Genomic DNA, 21937 nt, shown 5'->3' on the forward strand with positions numbered 1-21937 from the left:
TGGTTTCAGTGTTTGCAACCTGAGGAGTAAAAAAAAATCTGGAAGGTCTCTTAAGGAAATGTACCTTCCTCTCCCTCCTTCCCCCCAAAAAACGAAAACAGAAAACAGCATAGTTAAGATTCAGTCTTTGGAGAGCAGCTATGTGTGGCATAAGATTTTTGTACTGTGAATTTCATAACTGAACAGGAGAATGCTTTGATTCCTGTAACGCTTCAGCAGTGGTCCCAATTGAAGCATCGCTAATAATAGTTCGTTCTGTATTTGGGGTTATGCCAGGCTTGCACCTGCAGCTTTTGTTTGATGCCACTTTGGAAATTTTTGTTGGAAAATGAACCCATAAAGGTTACCCCAAATTCTAACATTGTATTAGGGGATTACTGTCTTGTCTTTAATCCCATTTAGATGATTTTGTAGTTTACACTTCCTTTTGTAATTTCCCTTGTCAGTTGGGATTATCTGTGTTCACAGAGCAAGGAATAATGGTATCAAGTTGCAGCAAGGGAAGTTGAGGTTAGATATTAGGAAGAAGTTTCTCACTAGGAGGATAGTAAAACACTGGAACAGATTACCCAGAGAGGCGGTGGACTCTCAATCCTTGGAGGTTTTTAAGACCCGGCTAGAGAAAGCCTTGACTGGGAAGATCTAGTTGGGGCTGGTCTTGCTTTGAGCAGGGGTTGCACTAGATGTGACCTCCTGAGGTCCCTTCTAACCCTAATTTTCTATGATTCTCCTTTGCTAGCAGGCAGCCCATGTATTTGCCAGTCTGGGAAACATCAAAACCTCTGTGCATTTGGGTTTAAGTTGAAATAAGGCCAATTTCAAAGTAGTGGGGGGAAGGCAAAGAGAGATTATCATAAAATGATTATTTACTGCTTGTATTAGCAATGCACCCAGTGGCTCCAGTCACACTGTGAAGGCACTGTACAAACACAGAACCGAAAGACAGCACTTGCCTCAAACTGTTTGTGATTGAAGTATAATAGAAGCAGTGATGCCTGGGGAGAGATGCAAGGAAGCAATGAGCCAGTATTGGTCAGCACCACAGGCACCGGGCTCAGCACATTAGCATGGAAATGAGGGTTTTGAATGACGGTAAAGAGATGATGCTGTGGTTGGTTATGGAGAGCTTCTCCCAATTGTGAGGATCATCCAGGGGGAAACAAATCATGAAGCTGGATTGTTTTGAAAGTTGGACAGGTGGATGGCAACATCAGGAGCTGAGCAGAGGCAGGCATTGACATCTGGATGGGAAGAGAAGAAAGATAATGAAGGTAGGGCATGAGGAGGAGAAAATCCAGTGGAGGGATGCACGGGGGGGGGGGGAGGGTGTCATGATCAAAAGACCAGGCAAGACAGGTCCTCACCATGACAGGAGTTCCCAGAAGGTAACTGGCAGTTGAAGAGTAGGCTTGAAGCCAGTAATGGTAGCATGAGAGAGATGGAGGTAGTGGTGTAGATGGGTTGCAAACAGGGGGATGTCAGGGCTGTAGAAGTATGGAAGGCAAGGAGCAGGGCACCCAGGAAAGGGGAAAGATATAGGCATGGGACCTGGCTCTAATGGTAGGAGAGAGTGTGGCATAAGCTGTAGAAGACTGATGGTAACAAGAAAAAGGGAAGGGAGCCACTTGGTTGAGGAGGAGGACAGAAGCTAGGAGTGGGATGAGATGCGAGTGAGTAGTAGGCAGAGTAGAGAAACTAGGCCTGGTACAAAACCCCTAAGAAACTGAAACAAAGGCCAAATACGTGGTTAGAACAATATACTTTCTTAATACCCTTTGAAATCCTTATCAAAGCAGTTGATCAATACAACTCATTATTGTTCATTTTCAAAAGTAAACTGTAAAAGCATTAATATAATTAGATGTGGTGTTTTAATTATCTTAAAATGAAATCCAGGCGTGCAGCAGCTGAGAAACTGAAATAATAGGAAGCCTCTAATATACACCAAGGGCTTATTGCTCATTAGAATATATATTATCTCTAATAAAATCTTGCAATATTTTATTGGAGTCTTTTGTATTTAACATGTAAAAGAAAAAGTCAACTTTAATTATGGGTGTTTCAAGGCAGAACTCACTGTTTCTTCCTCATTTTTCTTTATGGTCCTACGCAAGTAGAGAGCTTGGATTTATTTTCAGCAAATAGGGTTTGACTGTGCACCCACAGGAGTCTATTGTAAATCTCCAGTTGACTGTAATAGGACAGGATCAGGCACAGAGCTATTGCTTCATCTTTTGGTATGGTCCTGCCTTACACAGGCAAAGAAATCTGGTTCGTTCTGAGGGCACATGGAGCTCTTCACATGCTATATCTGCTCACACGCACACTTGTGTACCCTATTCAGGGGGAGATCAGATATATGGAGCCGAAGATTGAGACTTGGGTTTCCTGGGTCCTGTTTCCAACTCTGTGATGGACACATTTTGAGATCCCAGCCAAGTTACTTCATGCCTCAGGCATCTGCTTATCCACCTGACAGATCAGGATACAAATACTTGCTCAGCTTTGTGGAACACTTTGGGGCTTTCTAGTCCTTGAATCTAGACCATGGGGTGCCCCCGGCATAGCTTCACCATCTCACTCTGGGTTTGGCCTGTGCCAGATGTTTGGTTGCACATGGGCCCCTGGGAAGCAGTGCAAGTACCAGGGGCAAGCAATTATTTGGGGGCAGAGGGCCACTTACTGAGTTTTGGCAAGACATCGAGGGCCGTATGACAGGCAGTCAGAGGCAGATAAATATTCATTTTCTAAATTTTTTATGGGCTCTGCAGGCTGGATAGAATGGCCTGGTGGGCCGCATCTGACCCCCAGTTCGCTTTTTGCCCACCCATGAAGTATACCCAGATATATCTCTGGTTAGAGGTCATTAAGCATTAATTACTTTTTATTTCCTTCTATCAAGAAGATTGGACATACCAGTTTTCTTTCCATCCTCACTTTGCAGACTGACATGAGATCCACAACTTCCTGCCAGGATAACAGAAGGTCTTTCCATCCATTTGTGTGTGTACCCTGAGCCCTGTATGCTCCACACATAAAGGGTCACCTGCAAAGAGCAATGCCACACTCTCCCTGGGCAGGTAGAGCAATAGTAAAGGTAATAATAAGGAGCAAAAGGCCAAGAGTCCTATTAATTTCATATTTTGAAAGCAAATACAACAGGCTTTTGGACAGTAGTTTGTAGGACCCTATAACAGGTTGCCTTCTGCAGTGGCATTTTTTTTTCTTATTTGCTATCTGCAGCCTATGAGGGGTATCCTTGAAATCCCTCAATGGTTCCCTCCTATCTTTCATCTCATATCCCACTTTTACTCACCTGCCACGTCTTGATGTAAATATTATACGGATGTTCTTACAAGCAGGAGACTGCCTATTGTACTTCTATGTTGGGGTTCGCAGCCACTACAGGCTTTGCTCCCCTGTCTTTCTCTAGCTAGGCCTACCAGCCTAAACCCACCAGAAAGGGTTTGACACTGAGGCTTTAGCCTTAATCTTGGGGGTTGTGGCCCTCCTTTTGCTTCCAATATGGAGCCCAGGCTCTCTGTCCTAGAGGCCCATCCACTGGACACAGAGCCAGTGGGCCAGAAGTTCAAGGCTGGGCAGTGGTCCCAAAGTCTCACTGGCCAAGGACCCCCTTTCTTTTAGCTCGGGCTACTAGCCAGTGTTCCCCCACTGAGGCCTAGTTTAAAACTCCTGCACCCAGCTCTTAGAAGCTGGCCCTATATAACTCAACGCACTGATGCACTAGGCCCCTTTGGCCTTTTATGACTGAGCCCAAGGCGTTAATGAGGTGTCCTCTTCCCCTACAGACTTGTACACAAACCACTGGTCTATTAATCAACAAAAATATATAAACGGTAAGCCCATGGGTTATAACAACAAAAAAGAATAGAAATTAAAGAAGGCAGCATGCCAGCTTACATTTCTTTGTGGCTTGGTGCTTCTGCTTCGCTGCTCCCTGTGACGCTCCTCCCTGTGGCACTGCTGCCGCTTCTCCAAGAGTCATCAGCAGTTCCAGCAGGCAAGCCTTTCTGTGGAGATCCTCCTTCCCCTTTGGCCACTGCCCTGAACTGCCGCCAAGCCCAGGGTTTTTATAGTTCTGGCCGGCCCCCTTCCGGTCACCTGACTAGCTGGCCAGGCTCAGCTTTTAACCCCTACCCTGCCATCAGGCTGTGCCTGGAAAGTTCTGGTCTTAAAGGGACCTGCCTTCTGGTAACAGGGCTAGGGTTCCCTGTTACAGACCCCTTTTTCCTAGAATGTCCCACCAATTCAGGTTAGCAAGGGTATAGTTGCCTAAGGTCCCAAGAATCAGCCAGGAGCTTCACATTTTCACGGGCAGAGCATTATCTATAGAGTGCTCCCCTTGAGGATTCCTTTATTATAAGTCCTTTGTTGGGGTTACCTTATTTAGGATCATCTCCTGTGTTTTGCAAATTAGTGGGCAGGGATTGGTTAGTGTGAGGGACCTAGCAACTGCTTGACTCTGAGCCTGGTGTATAATGGGTAAGATTCTGAATCCTTTTACAGTCTGTACTCTGATCAGGTGCCCTGGGGATGATGTGTGTTCAATCATCTAAATAAAATAAACAACCATAAGTCTTCTGTCCTGCAATTTTGCAAAGATAAATGGTTTGGCAAGATGAGTTCTCCCAGCCCTAGTAGTCACTTGACTCTCTGGAGTAAAATGATGAACACACGAGATAATAACACAAGCAGCAAATCACCACGTGGGTCTATCCACCGGGGTGTACAAACTAGGCAGAGATTCAGCATCCCTTTTCTACAGTTTTTTTTTTCCCTTTTGATAAATGCCTTGACCTGATTTCCAAATGTGTAGCTCGCTATATACATGGAAGTAGAGCCATCTGTATTGTGTTTGATGAAGTTCTCTGATAGAAGATATCAGAATCATGTGTTCATTGGCTCTAATAAGTTATACTCGGCTCCAGGTTATAAATAAGCAATGTGGACTGCACCGGGCCACTGGGCTGGAATAGCTTGCAGATGAATACATCCTTACAAAGTCTGCATGCTTTGTGAGGTTAGAAAGTTTTCTCTTTGAACGCATATTGAATATAGGTGGTGCACATGCCAACAGAGGAAGTGCCATTACCTTGCCTGTCTGTCTCCATGTGCTCTCTTATCTTACACTTAGATTGCAGGCTCTTTTGGGGGACTGTCCTTTTTCTTTTTCCTTGCGTTTGTACAGCTGCCGCATAAGAAAGTCTTGGTGATGACACCTATGGGTTACTGCAATAAAAACAAATAATGCAAATACACACAGCAGTCCTTGAAAAGACATGCAAGGAGTTGGGGGATTTTTAAGAGAGCCCAAGGGAGTTACGTGTGCATATCCAACCCTATATTGCTTTAAATATGGCTGGTAATTTGGCAGCTCATTACACTGAACAGTAAATAGTCCTGGTTATACTAGATGCAGGCCTTGGGAGGTGGCAAGTCTGAGCTGAGTTCAGGCTGGGATCCTTGCTTTTCCTTCTCAGCCAGAAGATGAGCATGGGCTATTCGAGTGCTGCTTCCCACTGTCTTGCCCCTTTAAGGTGTATGGGAATTGCTGGGAAACACTACAGGTCAAACATCATGAGAGTAGTGAGAGATGATTAGTCAGATGCTGAGAAGAATACAGTAAATTTTATTTTAATTGACTGCTCAAGAGACCAACAAAAATTGGTGCTTAATTGAGGTAGGCCCTCTAAAAATTGTGGACTAAAATTCCACTCAGTGTTCAGGGATACTTTTTGGCAGTCACTTAAGACAGGAGGTTGCCTAATAAGGGTGGTATATAGTGCAGATTTCACTGTAATTAAAAAGAAAATGAGCAACGCTTTAATTGAAATTAGAATATTAAAAGCTGAAAGTTCACTATTCCTCTGTTACTTATCATCAGTTAGAAACTGCATTGCATATGTGTAACAAACCATTGCATTTTAAAAATGGAACAATAAAAAAGCTGCTGTAATTTAAAAGCAGCCAATTTACTAGCAGTACAGTTTGCAGCTCCATCACTTGCTAATCAGTCTGTTAAACATAATAGCCATTCTTGTCTGGAGGCAGTTAATCATGTTGTGAATGCACTTATCAGTGCATATTAGAAATACAATACAAGACTTTCCGACAGAGGAATGGATGCAATTACTGCAATCGGTATACATTTACTTACTGTCTTACCATGCTTTAAAAAAATAAAAAATAAAAAAAAATATATATATATACACCCCAAGTCCAGCAGAGACCGACTTCCTTAATATGTGTAAGGGACTTTTTTGAGAGTATTAGTCATATTACTGGGAGGTTGATCATCCTGGTAGAGTTGAAATCATCAAAGATGCTTGATCTGACCTCATTGGTATAAACCGGTAGTTAATCAGGGTGTTGTGGCACCCTGGGGTGCCGTCAAATCCTTTTAAGGGTGCCATACAATGTTAGCATTGTTAGGGGTGCAAACACTTGTGCATGATTTACAAGATAAACCCAGAGATTTCAAATAGGCATCCGTAGATTCAAAATCATTCTGACCTGGTGTGGTCTTTCTGAGTTCTTTGCAATGGACAAACTGCTCTATTATTTTTCCATAGTCCAAAAATGAAGGTAAGCTAAGAGCCAGCATTTTCCAAGGGGGACCTTGGGTCTAATGAGGGGTGCCTTGAGCGTGAAAAAGGTTGAGAACCACTGGTATCAAATAAAGGTTGCCTGCTGGCGGGTCACCGTCAATGAGGGCCTCCACCTGGCATTCTTCAAGGTTTGTTGCAATGCTTCTCTCTTTCCAAAAGGCATTTGCAAAGTCTTAATGGCAGGATGGTGAATTATCCGAATGACAGCTAGATTTGTTGGCGGTGAGGAACTTACGCTTCTATTAGGCGAAGTTAGCACTTGCGCAGATCTAAATGAATAAATACAAATGAGAAATTTTGAAATCTCTGAAGGAGGATATTCAGAAAGCATGGAAGCTAATTGCTTCCAGCACAACCACCCACCCAGGATGGGTGTAAATACAGCCCTGCTACCGAATGCCAGGACTCACAAAATCTAAAGCTTTTAGGTAAACAATTTTCCAGGGATGAGCAATTCTCTTAAGTATATATAAAAAAAAATTGAAGCCTTCAAAAGACAGAGGAAAGCGATGCATGTAAAGAGGGTTATTTCGTGACATTTCTGACAGCATTCTTTATAAAGTCTGCAGTACAGTTTCTCTAAATATCAGGACTCTGGATATTGTATATAATTCTTAGGGGTAAAGATGAATGTATTTCTAGTGGTGAGAGGAACCTGCCATTACACCTATAATTGCTCTTATGTGACTTTCTTCATTCTTCTTGATAGCTGGACTTGTAGTTTTTAGTACTATGATCTTTATTCTGTCCAAGAAAAGAAAAACGGCTTCAATTGCAATAATTATGAAGGTAAAAGGATGTGAAGCCAAATGCATCCCAGTAATATTTGTATAGGCTCTCTGCTTTATGTTGTAAGGGAGCTTGGAGGAGAAGGGACCAGAGGAAATGAGGGGGAGCGAGTCCCCTGATTCAGGTCTAGGCTTGGAGTGAAAACTTAGCTCATGAGTGGTCTCCACTGACTACTTGTCCTTAAAGTTTGGCATGTGTATAAGCAACTCCCTGATTCAGGGCCATGGCGTGCCCAACAGAAGCAGTGCTCGTCTGAGAATCTGGCTTGAGGCAGCATCCCTAAATATGGCAGTGCGTACACTCATTTATAAACCCTGCTGAAATCTGCATTTAAGTGCTTTCTTGAATTGGAGCCAGCGGCAGTCTATTATCACTCCGTCTTGAGATTTGCTATCTCCCCCCTCCCCGGGCCTATTTCATCAGATGCATTAGCTGTGCTCCTCCATATAGAGTGGTCCTATCGTTTTTTGTCAATCGGGGAGCTAAACGTACGAGATCGAGCGCCATCAGATTTGTGGATTCCTTCTCCTGTTTTCAGGGTTGCTCTACCACAAGCAGCTACCGCACTTGCTCATTAGCTTTCTGCCCTAGGAGACGTCGCTATTGTGTAAGTATTGTAATGTCAAGCGCTTGGCTGGCCATCAGAAAGTGTAGTGCCAATAGAAATGTCTGTGGCTGCGGCGAAAGGGAAGTCCCTGGCCTCTTCCCCAGAGTGTTAAGGGCCTACATCCCTTTTACACAGTTGAGTAATTTGACTTCCGCAAACAATCCCATTCGATCCCGTAGGGTGTTGAACAAGCTCAATTCCCATTATCTTCACCAAGAGTTCAACGTGCTCAGCACTGTGCAGGAGACGCTGAACAATTGAATAGGATCAGACCCTGAATGGATGTTTTATCCTAAGGACGAGGAATGAGGGTGGGGGGGACAATGGAAGACCACTTCTCCTCTTTTGATTTTCAGTTTATTTCTTTCAGACCCTCAATTAATCAACCTTTATGACCCCTCCCATGTAATCACATTGTGACCCTGTCGCCCGGTACCATCCGAACAGCTTCCACCCCTGCATTTGAATTCATGTCACGTGTTGGGAAATCTTTGTACTGAGAGCGTGACTAAGTAATCATCATTACCCTCTGAGAGGGTGACCTAGAGACAACGTTACGTGGGTGACCATTCTGCTGACCTCATTTTCATGCCATTATGAAGTAATTGTGGAATAATTTTTAAAAGAGCAGAAAAATTAAATCCTCCCCCCCCCCCGCCCCCTAACCCTCCTTCTTTCACACACATTTGTTTTTACTGCTCTAGCAGATTTTGGATTTATTTTGTCAAAAATCCAGAGATTCTTTAGTGTAACGTACCCTGCACATATTGCTTATTCTCTCTTGCTTTTAGTGTTGCAGTGAGCGATCAGAAGCATAAGCCATTCTGAATAACAAAGAGAAACAAGTGGAATTAATGTAGATGGCTCTTTTGTGTTGGTTTATTGAATGTGGACCCTAATCCACCCCCACTATTTCCTCAGCTGGGTTGAATTAATCTTCTTTATTAATGAAAATATGGTGAGGCTCAAAGACACATGCACACCAGTGTCATTTCTTGGTTTTGCTAAGTGCAGGGGGGGAAAGACTCATAATCCAAATTGCCTCGTAATAACTGGCCTACAAAATGAACCAATTTTGCATGTGCCCGTTTAAATCATCTGTGTTAAAGTTAATGGGTTAAAGTGATCCCTGACATAAGTCCAGAGACTTGGTTTTCATTACCATTTATTTTTAGCTGAAGTATGAATTATTCCTAAGATACTCTACGTATTATCTCGCCATCTGAATCTCAACAGTAGGAACAATAGGTTAAAAAAGACCCGTCTATGATTAAATTCAGTTTCTTACTGATGTAGAGACTTGTTTAATGCTGAACACAATGTAGGTAGAATAAACTCGTTTTTAGCCACGTTCCTATTTGGATTGGTTTCTTTATTATTGCATGCATTTGTTATAACTGTCCATTGCATTATTCTTCCCGCTGGGCTCCTTACGATTTGTATCCACCCTTAACAGACTTTTGAACAATCAGTGTCCTTGCTAACCAGTCGCCACTCTATTGTTTCTACATTTACAATGATGTCCCATTAAATGGAGAATTAAGTTCAAGGTGCTGTGACGAGGGGCTTTTAAGACCATCGAGACTGTAGCACCCTTTGTTGCTGTTTTTGTGCATCCTCGAGCACATTAGGTATATTTGAATCACAGTTTGCAGCTTGACGCCAGCCCTTTCATTCATAAATTCAACATGCAGAGAGTTTGCATGTTTAGAACCCTCTGGTCGAGATCTCTTCCTACGAAGATTCGATTGTCAGACCCAATTATCCTTCTAAAATCAAAATTGCAACCTGATTGGTAGTAGCCCTGGTGTGTCGGAGCGTATTTTGAAGCATCAGGATGTTTCTGACTAGCGCTCTATACATGATTCGGGTCATTTTTACACCAGCGCTCCTCTTTTTTTAAATATGCTTCTCCCCCCTGCTTCTTTATGCCCTCCGAGTCGTATTTTCACGTGTTTCTCTACAGCTACAAAGGCTAGAAACTTGCTGTGAGGAAATCAATCAATCAGTTCCCAAGCTGGAAATCTTATGTAATCCCATGATTCCGGGAGCTGGGGGCTTAAGTACTCAGTCTATTCTCATTTTTATATTAAAATTACACTTTGGAGTCATTGCTTGGTTTTCTAGGCTATCAGAGTACAAATGCAACGCAGCTGCTGATAGTGCTCATCCTTGCATTTGCAAATGAGTTGCAACGATTGCTCACGTGCCCAAGATGTTTCAGTTTGCAGCAAAGTGCTATGGTGTTCCTCGGGGAAATGCATTAAGCCATGGGCGGCAATAGGACAGCGGGTGGCAGGGAGGCACTCAGGTCATGCTCCCTCTTAGGCCGTGCAGTAGGGTTTTAGCAGGCGTTAGGAAAAGAGTTAAGGCTATGATAAGATCATCTTCAGTTATGAGACTGGGTGGCCCTAAGTGGAGCTTCTTGCGGAGCTAGTTGCCATACTGGTGGTGGATTCCTTACTGCAAACCCCTAAATAATAGGTCCCCTGCGTGAATCCCATTTTGTTGGGCATTGTGTGTTGTGTGGATGGGATGAATCATCCTTGTCCTGCTTGTTTCGGATACAAAGAGCTAATTTCACTTTACAGTACTGGCATGACTAGCAGCAGAAGCAGATGCACACGTCTTCACATTACTTTGCAGCATTTCTTGAGGGATTTGCAATAGGGGCTAGGATCTGCACCCGCTGGGTTCTGTTTCCTGGGTCCTCCATTGATTGTCCTGCTGACTGAATCCCAGTCCGGTTCTCTTTTAAGTTAAGTGAAAGATTTTCTTCTTTTGTCTTCACTGGTGGCACAGGTGGGTCCCTTAATCTCCGCGTGCCTCCATTTACCCGTCTCCAAACACGGGGCTGGCATCTAACATGCTGTGAAGGGTGCAGGGAAACTTTGCTTGTTATTTTATTGCTCTTTGAGTGCCCTTTGAAGAGAGATGCTCTTTAAATGTAAAGTATTATGCTGCAAGCCTACTCTTGTATCACCTAATTAATTATGTTGGAAATATGTTTGGATTGTAAATCACCTGTATTTTAGAAACCGGGCACTGCAGAGATACTTTATGGCCTGCTTTCCAGGCCTGCACAACCATTTGGAAATACACCTCATTATGACGATATGTAAACGCGTAAGGATTTCTGAACAGGTAAAGAAACATTACAGATGTGCTTTATAAATCAAGGGCCGTTTGGGCTTTGAAATTTATTAACCATTTAAAATTCAGCATAAATTTTTTTTGTCTCATAAATCCTTTCCTTTTAAAACAAATGTAGTTGCTTTTATTTGCATCTGGTATCAGCTGACCCTGACCCCTACCTCTAATTGGACGTGTTAGTTATTTGCCCCAGCAAAGAGCTTTCTCATTGCGATGGAGTTCTGTTTTAAGAAATGTTCAGCACGGTAGTCAAGTGGTTTTAAATGGTCGTCGGACAAATATTCTGGTATAATTGATGTGTTTTTTGAAATTGTGGTGCTTGAACGGAGGGGGAGGAGCGGAGACAAGGAATCAAATGAAGCCCGCTGTAAATGGGTGCATTGCTATCAGCGGGACTGCACCAAATGACACCAGATCTGAACTGGGTTCTAAAATTCCTATTTAAAGGCAAGTAAAATAGTGTCTGAGGCCTCTTTCACCAGAAGGGGTTTCCATACGTTGTCACAAGGATGGAAGCAAATAAAAATAATGGAGGCAATTGTCTCAGTTGTCTCCAGGGTTGTCATGATGATGCTGATAAAATCAAATAAACTGGAGGTTATTGCAAGTTGTTAGTGTGAGGCACAGTTGTGAACTGGCAGCGAAGGAAGCTGAAGAGCTTAAAATGTTGCTCATTATCTAGATTTATTGTTTTTGGTGCTGGGAAAATGTTGGCTAAGCAAAAATAACATGAATAATAACTGGTCTTAGTGGGGTGTTTTGAACAAAAATAGGATTTTCTTTCTTTTTTTTGCTGCTGCCGTTATTGGATTATCAAAAACTGCTGTGTCAATCCATATGCTATCAACGGATTTAACTGCTTAGCTGCATCCTGTCTACTTCACACGCCCAATGGAGCTATGGAGTGGTTGGGATTCGGGATGTGGGAAAACCAGCAAGATCAGACATCCTGAGATAATTATAGAAAGCTATTTTAGGACCAGGTGTTGGTATCAAAGCTACCTGGATGATTAAACTATCCCTGTTGGGTAGCAGGGTCCCATCTAAAATGTAGTTTAAGAAATGCATCATGGGGGGAAAATTATCCCCCCCAGACTTGCTGAGCTAATCCCCCCTGACTTGCTGACCTTCAACCTCTGCCCCTGATGGGCAGGACTCCTACCTTTGGCTTGTGTGTGGAACCGCTGGCACCGGTCAGATGTGAAGTCCAGGTGTAGAGCGGGGAGGGCAACAGTGTCCATCCCTCTTACTTCTGCCTGTGAGTGTTTTGGATAGGAAAAGGAACAAAAGGCAGTGCTTTGGGACGGAGCGACAGTGCCTGCTTTGGTGAGGGTGGAACAGCTTCTCTCTGACGTGTTCTTCTTATGTGCTTTACAATCCCAAAACCTATTGTGGGATCCTCCTAGGCAGAAACGAATCCCTTTGGAGAGGCATCGCAGTTCGGGGGCAGTGGCAATGGTTAGCTGAATGCTTCCCTGTTGCCACTGAAGCTTGGGGCGAGGCGCAGTACAATGCAGGTTGTTGGTCCTGGCCTTGGGGGATGTCCCGAGGGTATGACTACCCTACACAACTCGCCGTGCCTCTCAGAGGTAGGGACCCTACCATACGATACCCCTTTGAGTAGGGCACATCAGCCTGGGAATTGCAGGAGCACTGCATTGGCACGGCTGTACCTTTACCTAAACTCTCTTGTTCATGGTACTGTGCCATGTGAATGTACCCTGTGGTTTAGATATGAAGGGGCCATCACAATCCTCTAGTCTGATGTCCTTCCTAACAGGAGTCTTGCATTTCACCCAGTAACATCTGCTTTAAACCCAGAGCCTCTTGGCTCCTATACTTGTGCAGGGAGGCTGCTCCAACGCACTGTAATTACAGCGTGTTGGAGAAGACTCGGTTTCATCAAGTCTGCTGGAGCGTGGTAATTATTGCGCTCCAGGAGACTCCAACGTCACGTGTATTGGCATTCCTGCACTGAAAAATGGTGGCGGGGGTGCTTTAACTAAAGCTCGTTCAACCCCCCCCCGTTTTTCAGTTTGGGGATGCTGATACACATGACACTCCAGGCGCTTTAACTAGTGTGGCTCTCACGCAGCATTTGTTTTACAAGTACATTCAGTTGTGATAGGGTGTTACTTAGTAGTAGCCAGGAGCGGTGGGGGGCACAGACTTACCAGGCTTGCCTTCTCAGAAGGGAATCTTGTTCCCCAAGATGTGCTAATTTTCATGACTAAGCTCTAAAATTTTCATCTGGATCTGGATCATTTTCTGAATGACGATTAAGTCATTTTAGATTAACAGCCCATCTTGTGGAAGTTGCATGAAAATGTTATTGGTAAATATCTACAATTTAAAAGCAACAGTGAAGAAAGCTTGGGTTTGTATGCATTTGTATAGGATGGGCTGGAGGAAGATGATCCTGCCTCAGATGGGGGTTGGTCTAGATCAGGGGTGGGCAAAATGCGGCCCGTGGGCCAAATGCAACCCGCCAGGCCACTCTATCTGGTCCACAGGGCCCCTTAAAATTTTAGAAAATTAATATTTATCTGCCCCTGGCTACCTGTCATGCAGCCCTCGATGGTTTGCCAAAACTCAGGAAGCAGCCCTCTGCCTGAAATAATCGCCCACCTCTGGTCTAGATGACCTGAGGAGGTTCCTTCCAGCCCCGCTTCTCTATGTCTTGAACCACAGCATTGTTTGAAAATCCTCTTTGGAGTTTGAAAGCTAGAACCCACATTTTCCATTAATGCCCAGAGGGGCTAGAGAGGGTAGGTTTAGGACCTGGCTTTTCCTTTGAAGCCACTGGGCTCTAAACATCTTCAGTGAAAAAATGATCAAGACTTGAGTTTGGGGATTGTGTTTGCCCTGAAGTGCTGGGCACCTGCATCTCTGATTGACTTCAGGCAGACTTTTGGGAATTGAACATTTCCATTTAACTGTTGAAACCTGGGGCTGGATCCTGTGCAGCTCACTGCTCTCAAATAAATGATACTATTCCAGAAGTCCCACCGGAGACTGAAGGAGACTGACTTTCACTATTGGCATATTATGAACTATAACCTAATGTTCCTGTCTTAAAGACTAATCCTGTTCCTAGTGAATTCAGTGGGGATTCGCCACAGACTTCAGCGGGAGCAAAAGTCAGTCCCTAACTTTAAAATGATGGAAAACCTACTTGAACAACACAACATCAGACATTTATGATTTTGCAATTACCTAGTTCATACTCCGTTTTTTTCATAGCTTTACACTCCCTTCTGCCTCATAAACAGATTGCCATTTACTGAAAACATTATTTTAGGAGTTAATGAAAATCATGATTTGCTGTAAGAGAGAATAAAAAAGCCATCGCTAATGTAACTTTTGGGTTTTATGGGAATTGAGTTGTTGAAAGGGAATGGATGTTCTTGCTTATAAACTCTCAGTGATCCAGCGATATGCTCAACCCGATTGCATTTCAGAACTTGCCCTGCTGTCATCTTTCCCTGTGACGTTGTGCATATTTAATTCTTTATGGAAAAGCAGACAGGAAGCTCTTTGGGTAGGTTAGCAACGTGGATCTGTGTTGAAAGTATCTGATGCTGATAGCTCTGCAGTCTTGTTTCTTAAAGCTAACTAATAATGAGTCAAAGTTCACTACCATTATACCATCAGCTACAGCATGTTACCCCAGTGCCTAGATGGCTAATTTTGTCACGTGTTTCATTTAGTAAAATGTAGTAAGTATGAAAATAATTCAGTTTTAGGTCATTTCTCATAGTTTTTGCTTTAAAGTGTTTTGGTGGTTGCTGTTTCGATAAACCCGCAGACCTGTTAAGTGGGCCCATGCAGTTTAAAGATGACTAATATTTAATAAAGCTCAGATTTGGCTCTGTATATTCCCTGCCATCAGTGAATAGAAGATGCAGATTTAAAGTACATTTTTCTTGCCATTTGCATAGACATGTTAAGGCAGAGATAAATCTGTGTGTGCATGTTCATGTGCATGGAACATGAAAACAGAGGTAACATGATGAATAGCTTCTTCTCCCCTAAAGGAGGTCAGTTGAGGCAACAATTTGTCTAAAGATGTGGTGCAATTTTTCAAAAGCATCTAATACTTTAATAGCACAAGTCCCATAGATTGTTAATGGGACTTTGCTTCGAAGGTACTTTAGGTACTTTTGAAAATTCTCCCCGTAATCTTTATCCTGTGTCGTATGGTCTGTGATTTATCCCACTGGGGAAGAGTTCTTCCTTGGAAAAATCCAGTGTCTCATGGTAGACAATTGCTCATTACTGAGCTAATTCACGTTTCTAGAAGGAAATATTTAAGGCTCAACCCTACAAGTGGTGATGTACGGGAAAACTGCGGCACCTGGGCTGCTCTCTCATCGTGGAGCTACACTACTCAGCTGCACTCTGCCTGGGTACAGCTGTCTGTGCTGTCAGGTATGATATTGGAGTTAAATGCATTTCATATGGAATTTAAGAAGATTTTATCGCCCCAAATAATTCATTTTTAAATATATTTTCTGGAAACCGTGTCTGGAATGGGTTGCATTGGTTTATAAATCAGGTTCACAAATCCATATATTCTATAACAGGACCGCAACATTATACAACTCTTGCTAGCTGTAATTATGTCAAGCACAATGAAGCATGTGGTTGAAAAGTTGGAAACCTATCTGGGGCACATTAAATGCATTTGAGGCTAGACATTTGGAAAGTGTGTAAAAGTGTCCAAAGCTTGATGGGTATTCAAAAAGCTAGCCAGAAAAAGGGGTATTGTGGAAGTGCAATTACAATAGAAAATAGGATTATAAGCTGTGTTTTGAAGAACAAGGCCTACTTACTTGAGCCTGCGAGAAGAAATAAAACTAAGCCATGCTTTCTTTTTTTCCTCTCCCCAGAAAGAAAAATGTCTAATGAATGTCTCATGTCTGAAACACTGGGCTGGATTCATCAAAGGGAGTTAGTAATTACCAAATTGAGAGAATCATGAAGCGCTTTTCTAAATTTGAAAGGCTCATCAAGAATAGATCAGGAGCAGGCAAAATTAATAGTTATGAACTCATTTCCATAGAAATGGACTTATTAGCAAGCATGCCAGCTGCCTAAAATTATAAGGTCTTTTCCTTCTGCTTGCAGGAAATCATCTTTTTTTATAAAAGTAATTTTGACTTTATTTATTGCTTTTCCAAACTGGGGTTTGGGAAAGTTCTTGGGCAGTGGCTTAAACTGGACAATAGAAAAGGAAGAAGGGAGATGTTGGAAAGGAAAGGAGACAACAAGCATTGTACAACCTCGGATGCCACGGGATCTTTCTGTGCGGCAACTTGTTCAGAGAACAATAGAACATGTGGCAAGAAAAAGTTGCCAGGTTTTAACAAGAGTGAGTTCAATTAAAAATAGGATTTAATGGCTAATCATGGCATGAGTCGAATTCTTCTTATTTGTTGGTAGCCTGCCGGCTTTCATGGCACTTTATTCTCACTAGATACCTAAAGGATATCTGTAATGCAGCAAGCAGGAAGCCCAACCTCTAAAAATTGGCCATGACCTACAGTGAAGGCCAAGGAAAAATCGAAGATTTGCCATGACAGGGGAGAATTCCTTTTAAAGGACATGATACAAAGGACTGGCATGTAGCTAATCCCCACTACCAGAGAAGGGGACTTTAAGTCTCAGTGTTATGATTTGTAGACAGAAGTTCCCTGAGATTGAAGAAAGGAAATATTTGACTCTTGGGGTTTGATTGTGATTTGACTTCTCAGAGTTTTCTCCCTTTATTTCAGTGGAATCGGTCCTGACTTACACTAGCATAAGTAAGAGATGTATCAGGTATCCAGTCCCTTAAATTTAGGACTTCCATAGCTCCCGATGGGCATGTCTACCATGCTCTGTTATGGAAGACAGTTAGCATGTCGCAAGACTGTGGGCGCGTCTACACGAGACGCTTACTGCGCATTAGCCTAATAACACTTGCATGGTAGTGTAGAGGTTATGAAGTGTGCTAATAGCCTGCCGCTCAGTGTTAATAGGCTAATGTGCACTAAGCGTCTCTAAAAAACCGTGCTCCGGCACTAAACTAAATGTCCTGTAACTAAGGTGCATTAATGAACGTGTAGACGCCTGCATGAAGTATCAGTCTTCCTGCTAGAAGAAAGAGAAGAATCTATAGGTGAGAAAGAACAAAGACTGCAGGAACAGTTGAAAGACTATGGGCCACTGAATTTTATTCTTCAAGCTTTATCATCGGCTCATTATAGCCCTAACCTGGGAAGAGACTTGAAAGACAACTGAAGATTAATCATATACTCTTCCATCAGGGACTTTGGGCCTCGGATCGCATAGCATTTGGCATTGTTCTTAGGGCTTGTCTTGAAGGGGGAAACAATGGCCACAGTCTTGGATGAAATTTGGAAGTAATTTGTAGGGCTGCAGATGAATAAAATACTCCAGGGGCTGAATGCTAGCGAAACCTAATTAGAACATGGTGAGTCTGGCACAAAAGTGTGGCTTTTCTGGCTGTTTTCTGAAAGAAAAAGAATATAAAGTTGGTGTTTTGTTTTCAGATGCTGATACCTTACCGTGCATTTAAAGTCCCTCAGAGACAAAGTGGGAAGTGTTTGATTAATGGGACAAGATTTCTTTTTCTTTAAGCTGTTGCAGGAAGTCTCCTTGTCAAACTGGGTCACCATTTCTCCACTATGTTGCTCTTTCTGTGTTTCATAGGCCTCTTTAAAGGGTGAAGGAGTGTGTATGATGGATCTAGGAATGTCTTTGGTAGCCGTGTCGGTCTGAGAATCATCTCTGGACCAAGATTTCTGGAGTTTTGCATTTCTATGATGGATCTAAACTTCTTCTCCGTGTATGAATGGCAGGGCAGGGGAGAACTGCAAAGACTTACTAGTTCAGAGGGGCGTATGCTTTCCTAGGTGACAGCCTACTTCATCCGGTACTGTGACTGGACTGATGAAGTAAGGCATCATCTATGAAAGCTTATGCCTCTCTGAACCGGTTAGTCTCTAAGGTGCTACCCTGCTGTGCTTGACTTCAGATGAACATGGCTACCTACCCCTTTTTTTCCTCTCATGTAGGGATTAAACTTTGATTCCAAGATATGGCAGTCTACAAGTCTGTCTTTAAAAAAGGTGTGGAATATGTAGCTATGCAATTGTGATGCTTCGGTCACTGTGGGTGGCACCTATACGCTTAATACAAGCTCTCATGTTTGAACTGGCAGAAGCTATCCCCTCCCCGGACGGTTGCTACAGTAATCGATAAGGCGTGGACACACACATACTCTGCTAGAGGCTTTGCTTTTGTTCTTTTTTGCTGTCTCCTTTTATATGAAATCCATCATTTTGAAATGAAAATGTACAGGAGCTCTTTGGGCACGGAAGATGTAACAAGGGGATAATCAAAAGAATTGTGGACTGAGCACAAAACAGCTCCTGACAGTGTGACATGACGAAATTGCTCCAGCAGCTCTGAGTTCGACCGGCCCAATAGCACACGGGAATACCACGCGCTCCTTCTAATTACTTTAGAGACACATCTCTGAGCAGACCCCAAGAGTTTGTCCAATTTTTTAAGATGGGCTTGGAAACTTTTGCCGTGGATGGTTTGGTGGGATTCAAAATTGGGACGTTTTGCATCTAAGTCTCCTCTGAATTTAATTCCTGGTATGTGGGCTTGCTTGGGTTGTGAAGGTGTAAAACTAATTGATAGAAGCAATGAGCTTGGGACCACGCAGCTGAACTCTCAGATGCGGTGACAACGTTTTTTCTGCAGAAGTTAAGACGGCTCTAATTGCCACTCTAGTGTTGCATGATGTAATTTATCTTATTGTTGGAGCATAGGAACTGCCATTTATTGGGTCCATATTGCCCGGTATCCTGTGTCACACAGCGGCAGAGAGTGGATAGTGAAAGGAAGAGTGAACAGGGCTTTTCCACTGTTCCTCTCCCATCTCCAGCCTCCAGCATTTCAGAAAGTTATGATTCAGAGGCTGTATCCCTAACTCCCATGTTCAACGGCTACTGATGCACCTTTCCTCCAGTAATTTGTCCAATCCCTTTTTGAGTCTTTTGCCTATTGTCTAGCTCAGTGATTCTCAACCAAGATGCTGGGACACCCTGGGGGATCCTTTGAAGGGTGTGGCGAGGTATGAGGAGATAAGCACAGGCTCATGCTTGTCCCTGCCTGGTCATTCCCCCATCGCCACTGCCTGGCCCCTCTGCAGGGATGTAACGACTGTAATAAATGTTAGTTCTTGCAATGCCACTCGATTCACCAAAATTTTGGAAGGGGTCTTCAAGTCTAATATGTGGGGGGGAGGCTTTGAGGCTAAAAAGGTTGAGAACCATAGGTCTAGCAGGACACCTGAAAGTTGCATTTTTAGCTTCTAGCCTTGCCTGAAGGTAGATATAATCCTTTGTTAAGTTGGAAAATATTTATCCCCCAGGTACTGGAGTATACATTGGAGGTGTATGTTGTCAGAATGAGAACATAAAAATCAATAATCTGTGTTCAGATTTTCTCCTTTACAATGTGACTTCAAAAGCATACAGTAAAAAATAAGGTCTGCCTTTGCGCATTCACAGCATTTTGAGGAGGGAGATGAACGTGAAAGTCTCTGTTCTTGAGAAGAAGCTCCGTTCCTTTGTTTCAGTGGAGAAGCCCAGGGAGGTGGAACCCAGGTGTCAACAGTGTTTGCCAGCATTGTTTTTCTGATGGTAGTAGTCTCAAGCATTTGGGTCAAATTAAATTTTTCTAAAGGTGGTATTTTAAGGTGGTTATGGGTGTGGAAGCTAAGCATTTGCAACGATAGTGTGACCCAGTGGATCGGGGGCGACATCTGTCTGATCGGTTGTGTTATTCTGGTCAAGTCTCTGTTCCCCATCTATAAAACAGGAGCAATGAGTCGTATGCTTCTTTTGTAGGCTGTTTTTTGATTGCATGGATAAAAATAGCTGAAGGAGGGAGGCAGACATGGTTCTTTGGATAAATCTGATATCTTTTATTAGACAGGAGGGAAGCACTGTTATTCCAAATGAATCTTTGCCACTGATCTGATCTATAGTATTGGATAAATCCAGTGATTGTTTGGTTCTCTATAAACTGAAGAAAAGACTATCTACCCAACAGGAATGTCATGAGGATTAATTAGTTGATAATTGTATAATGCTTGGCCACAGGAGAGCACTGAATGATGGTGGTATCAGTAAAAGCAGAAATAATTCACAAATGCAGCTGTGAGGACTTTGCATTACACCCATTTCTCCACCCTTAAACTTATCCTCGGATGAGAACTGTATGATGATCATCATACCATTACCAGTCTGCCTCGCTGACAAGAAGAATATTTTCATGAATTGAAAATGAGTATAATCTAACCCCACTTTTTTGTCCTGTATAATTTTCACACATCCATTTTTTTTTTTTTCACAAAGATAAAGGCAAGCTCGTGTTTGAATGCCAAAAAAGAAAAAAAAAATTGTTGAGAGCTTGTTTCTGGTGCAGTATGAGGAATGAACAAGTATCTTGCTGTTTCAGGGCATCAGTATTTGTAACAACAAAATGGTAATGATGTTAGATTAAATAATTTAGCAACATCTGTGTTGCGTGCTTCCCTGGGTCCAGGCTTTATATTACAGGTTCGGAGGGATTACATAGAATTAATGTCCGAGTTTAATGGGAAACATGCTTCCTTTTCAGAACGCTAAAAGATAGATTGTAAGCTCATCTATAAAATATAGCCATTGCCTGGCAGGTTGTTTGATTAAGGCTTTTATCAACTTCCTTGGGTCTGCATGTTGAATCTGATAATAGTGCTTCTGTTGCGGGGGTGGGGGCAACGTTGCCATTTATTTTGTTCCTGGCATTTTGTTGTTTCGTTTTCAATTGTACTTGAATGCCGATTTTGTTTTCCAGGGCCAACGTGTCCTTCCATGAGATCTTGCAGATGGATTTTGAAATGGACAGTAGCAGCAACCTGACGGGGGCCCAGCAAATCACCTGGCAGGTGGAATACCCCAGAGAAGAGACCGTGAGCGAACTGGTGGTCTCCGAGATCTTCGTCAGCCAAACGACATTTGCAGGAATCGTTCCTCTTGCAATGGTAGGAATCTGCTCCTCCATCTTTCTTTTACAACGTTCTTGGTGGGTTTTTTCTGCATTTAATGAAAGACGGCCCGGTTTCTAACTTGCTAGTTCCTAGGCACTATGCTGCAAGTGGTTTAAATGCAAAAACAGAAAAAAAAACATTTTACTAATATTTTATATACCTGATATATCATAATGGCTCCTTGGAAACCATTAGAGTCTATTGTATAAATTCTTTTCCGTTTGTGGATTATCGGCCTGCTGCATAGTAATAGCTCCTTTGGAGCTGTTGTCTGTTGTATTGACACAACTGCCATGCATGTGCGCTGAGGCTAAGTGTTGCAATTAGTTATGACATTTTCATTGAAATAAATTAGCATGCGTGTGTAGGAAACTTTATTTCTAAACCAAACAACTGGGCCCTTTTTTGCCTTTCTTTTCCCCAAAGTGCTCAAATGCACCAGTCGAAATCACAGACTAATAAGCTACAAAATGTCAATTTAATAAAGCACTTGTTTTGAGATGTAGAGTAGGGAGATGTAATCATTTCTAAAGGTTTGGAGTTAGGCCAGGTTTCCAAGGTAAAGTATGGGGCATATGTTCATAAAGCTTTAACCCTACAATTTTTATGCAAACGGCTACTTACGTATTCCAACACAGCTTTTGT

The 21937-nt window shown here is 42.8% G+C and overlaps 1 protein-coding gene across 3 annotated transcripts in view; it reads left to right on the plus strand.

The window, feature by feature from the left end:
* The window catches only part of TMEM132B (transmembrane protein 132B), a 364403-nt gene that overhangs the window by 225412 nt on the left and 117054 nt on the right, over positions 1–21937 (plus strand). For all 3 annotated transcript variants that reach the window (XM_014598576.3, XM_059713428.1, XM_059713427.1), the window contains one exon: positions 21100–21286. In XM_014598576.3, coding sequence (XP_014454062.2) covers positions 21100–21286 — 187 coding nt within the window. The remainder of the gene's footprint in view (positions 1–21099; positions 21287–21937) is intronic.

This window comes from Alligator mississippiensis, chromosome 10 (genome assembly GCF_030867095.1).
Source record: "Alligator mississippiensis isolate rAllMis1 chromosome 10, rAllMis1, whole genome shotgun sequence".
NCBI lineage: Eukaryota > Metazoa > Chordata > Crocodylia > Alligatoridae > Alligator > Alligator mississippiensis.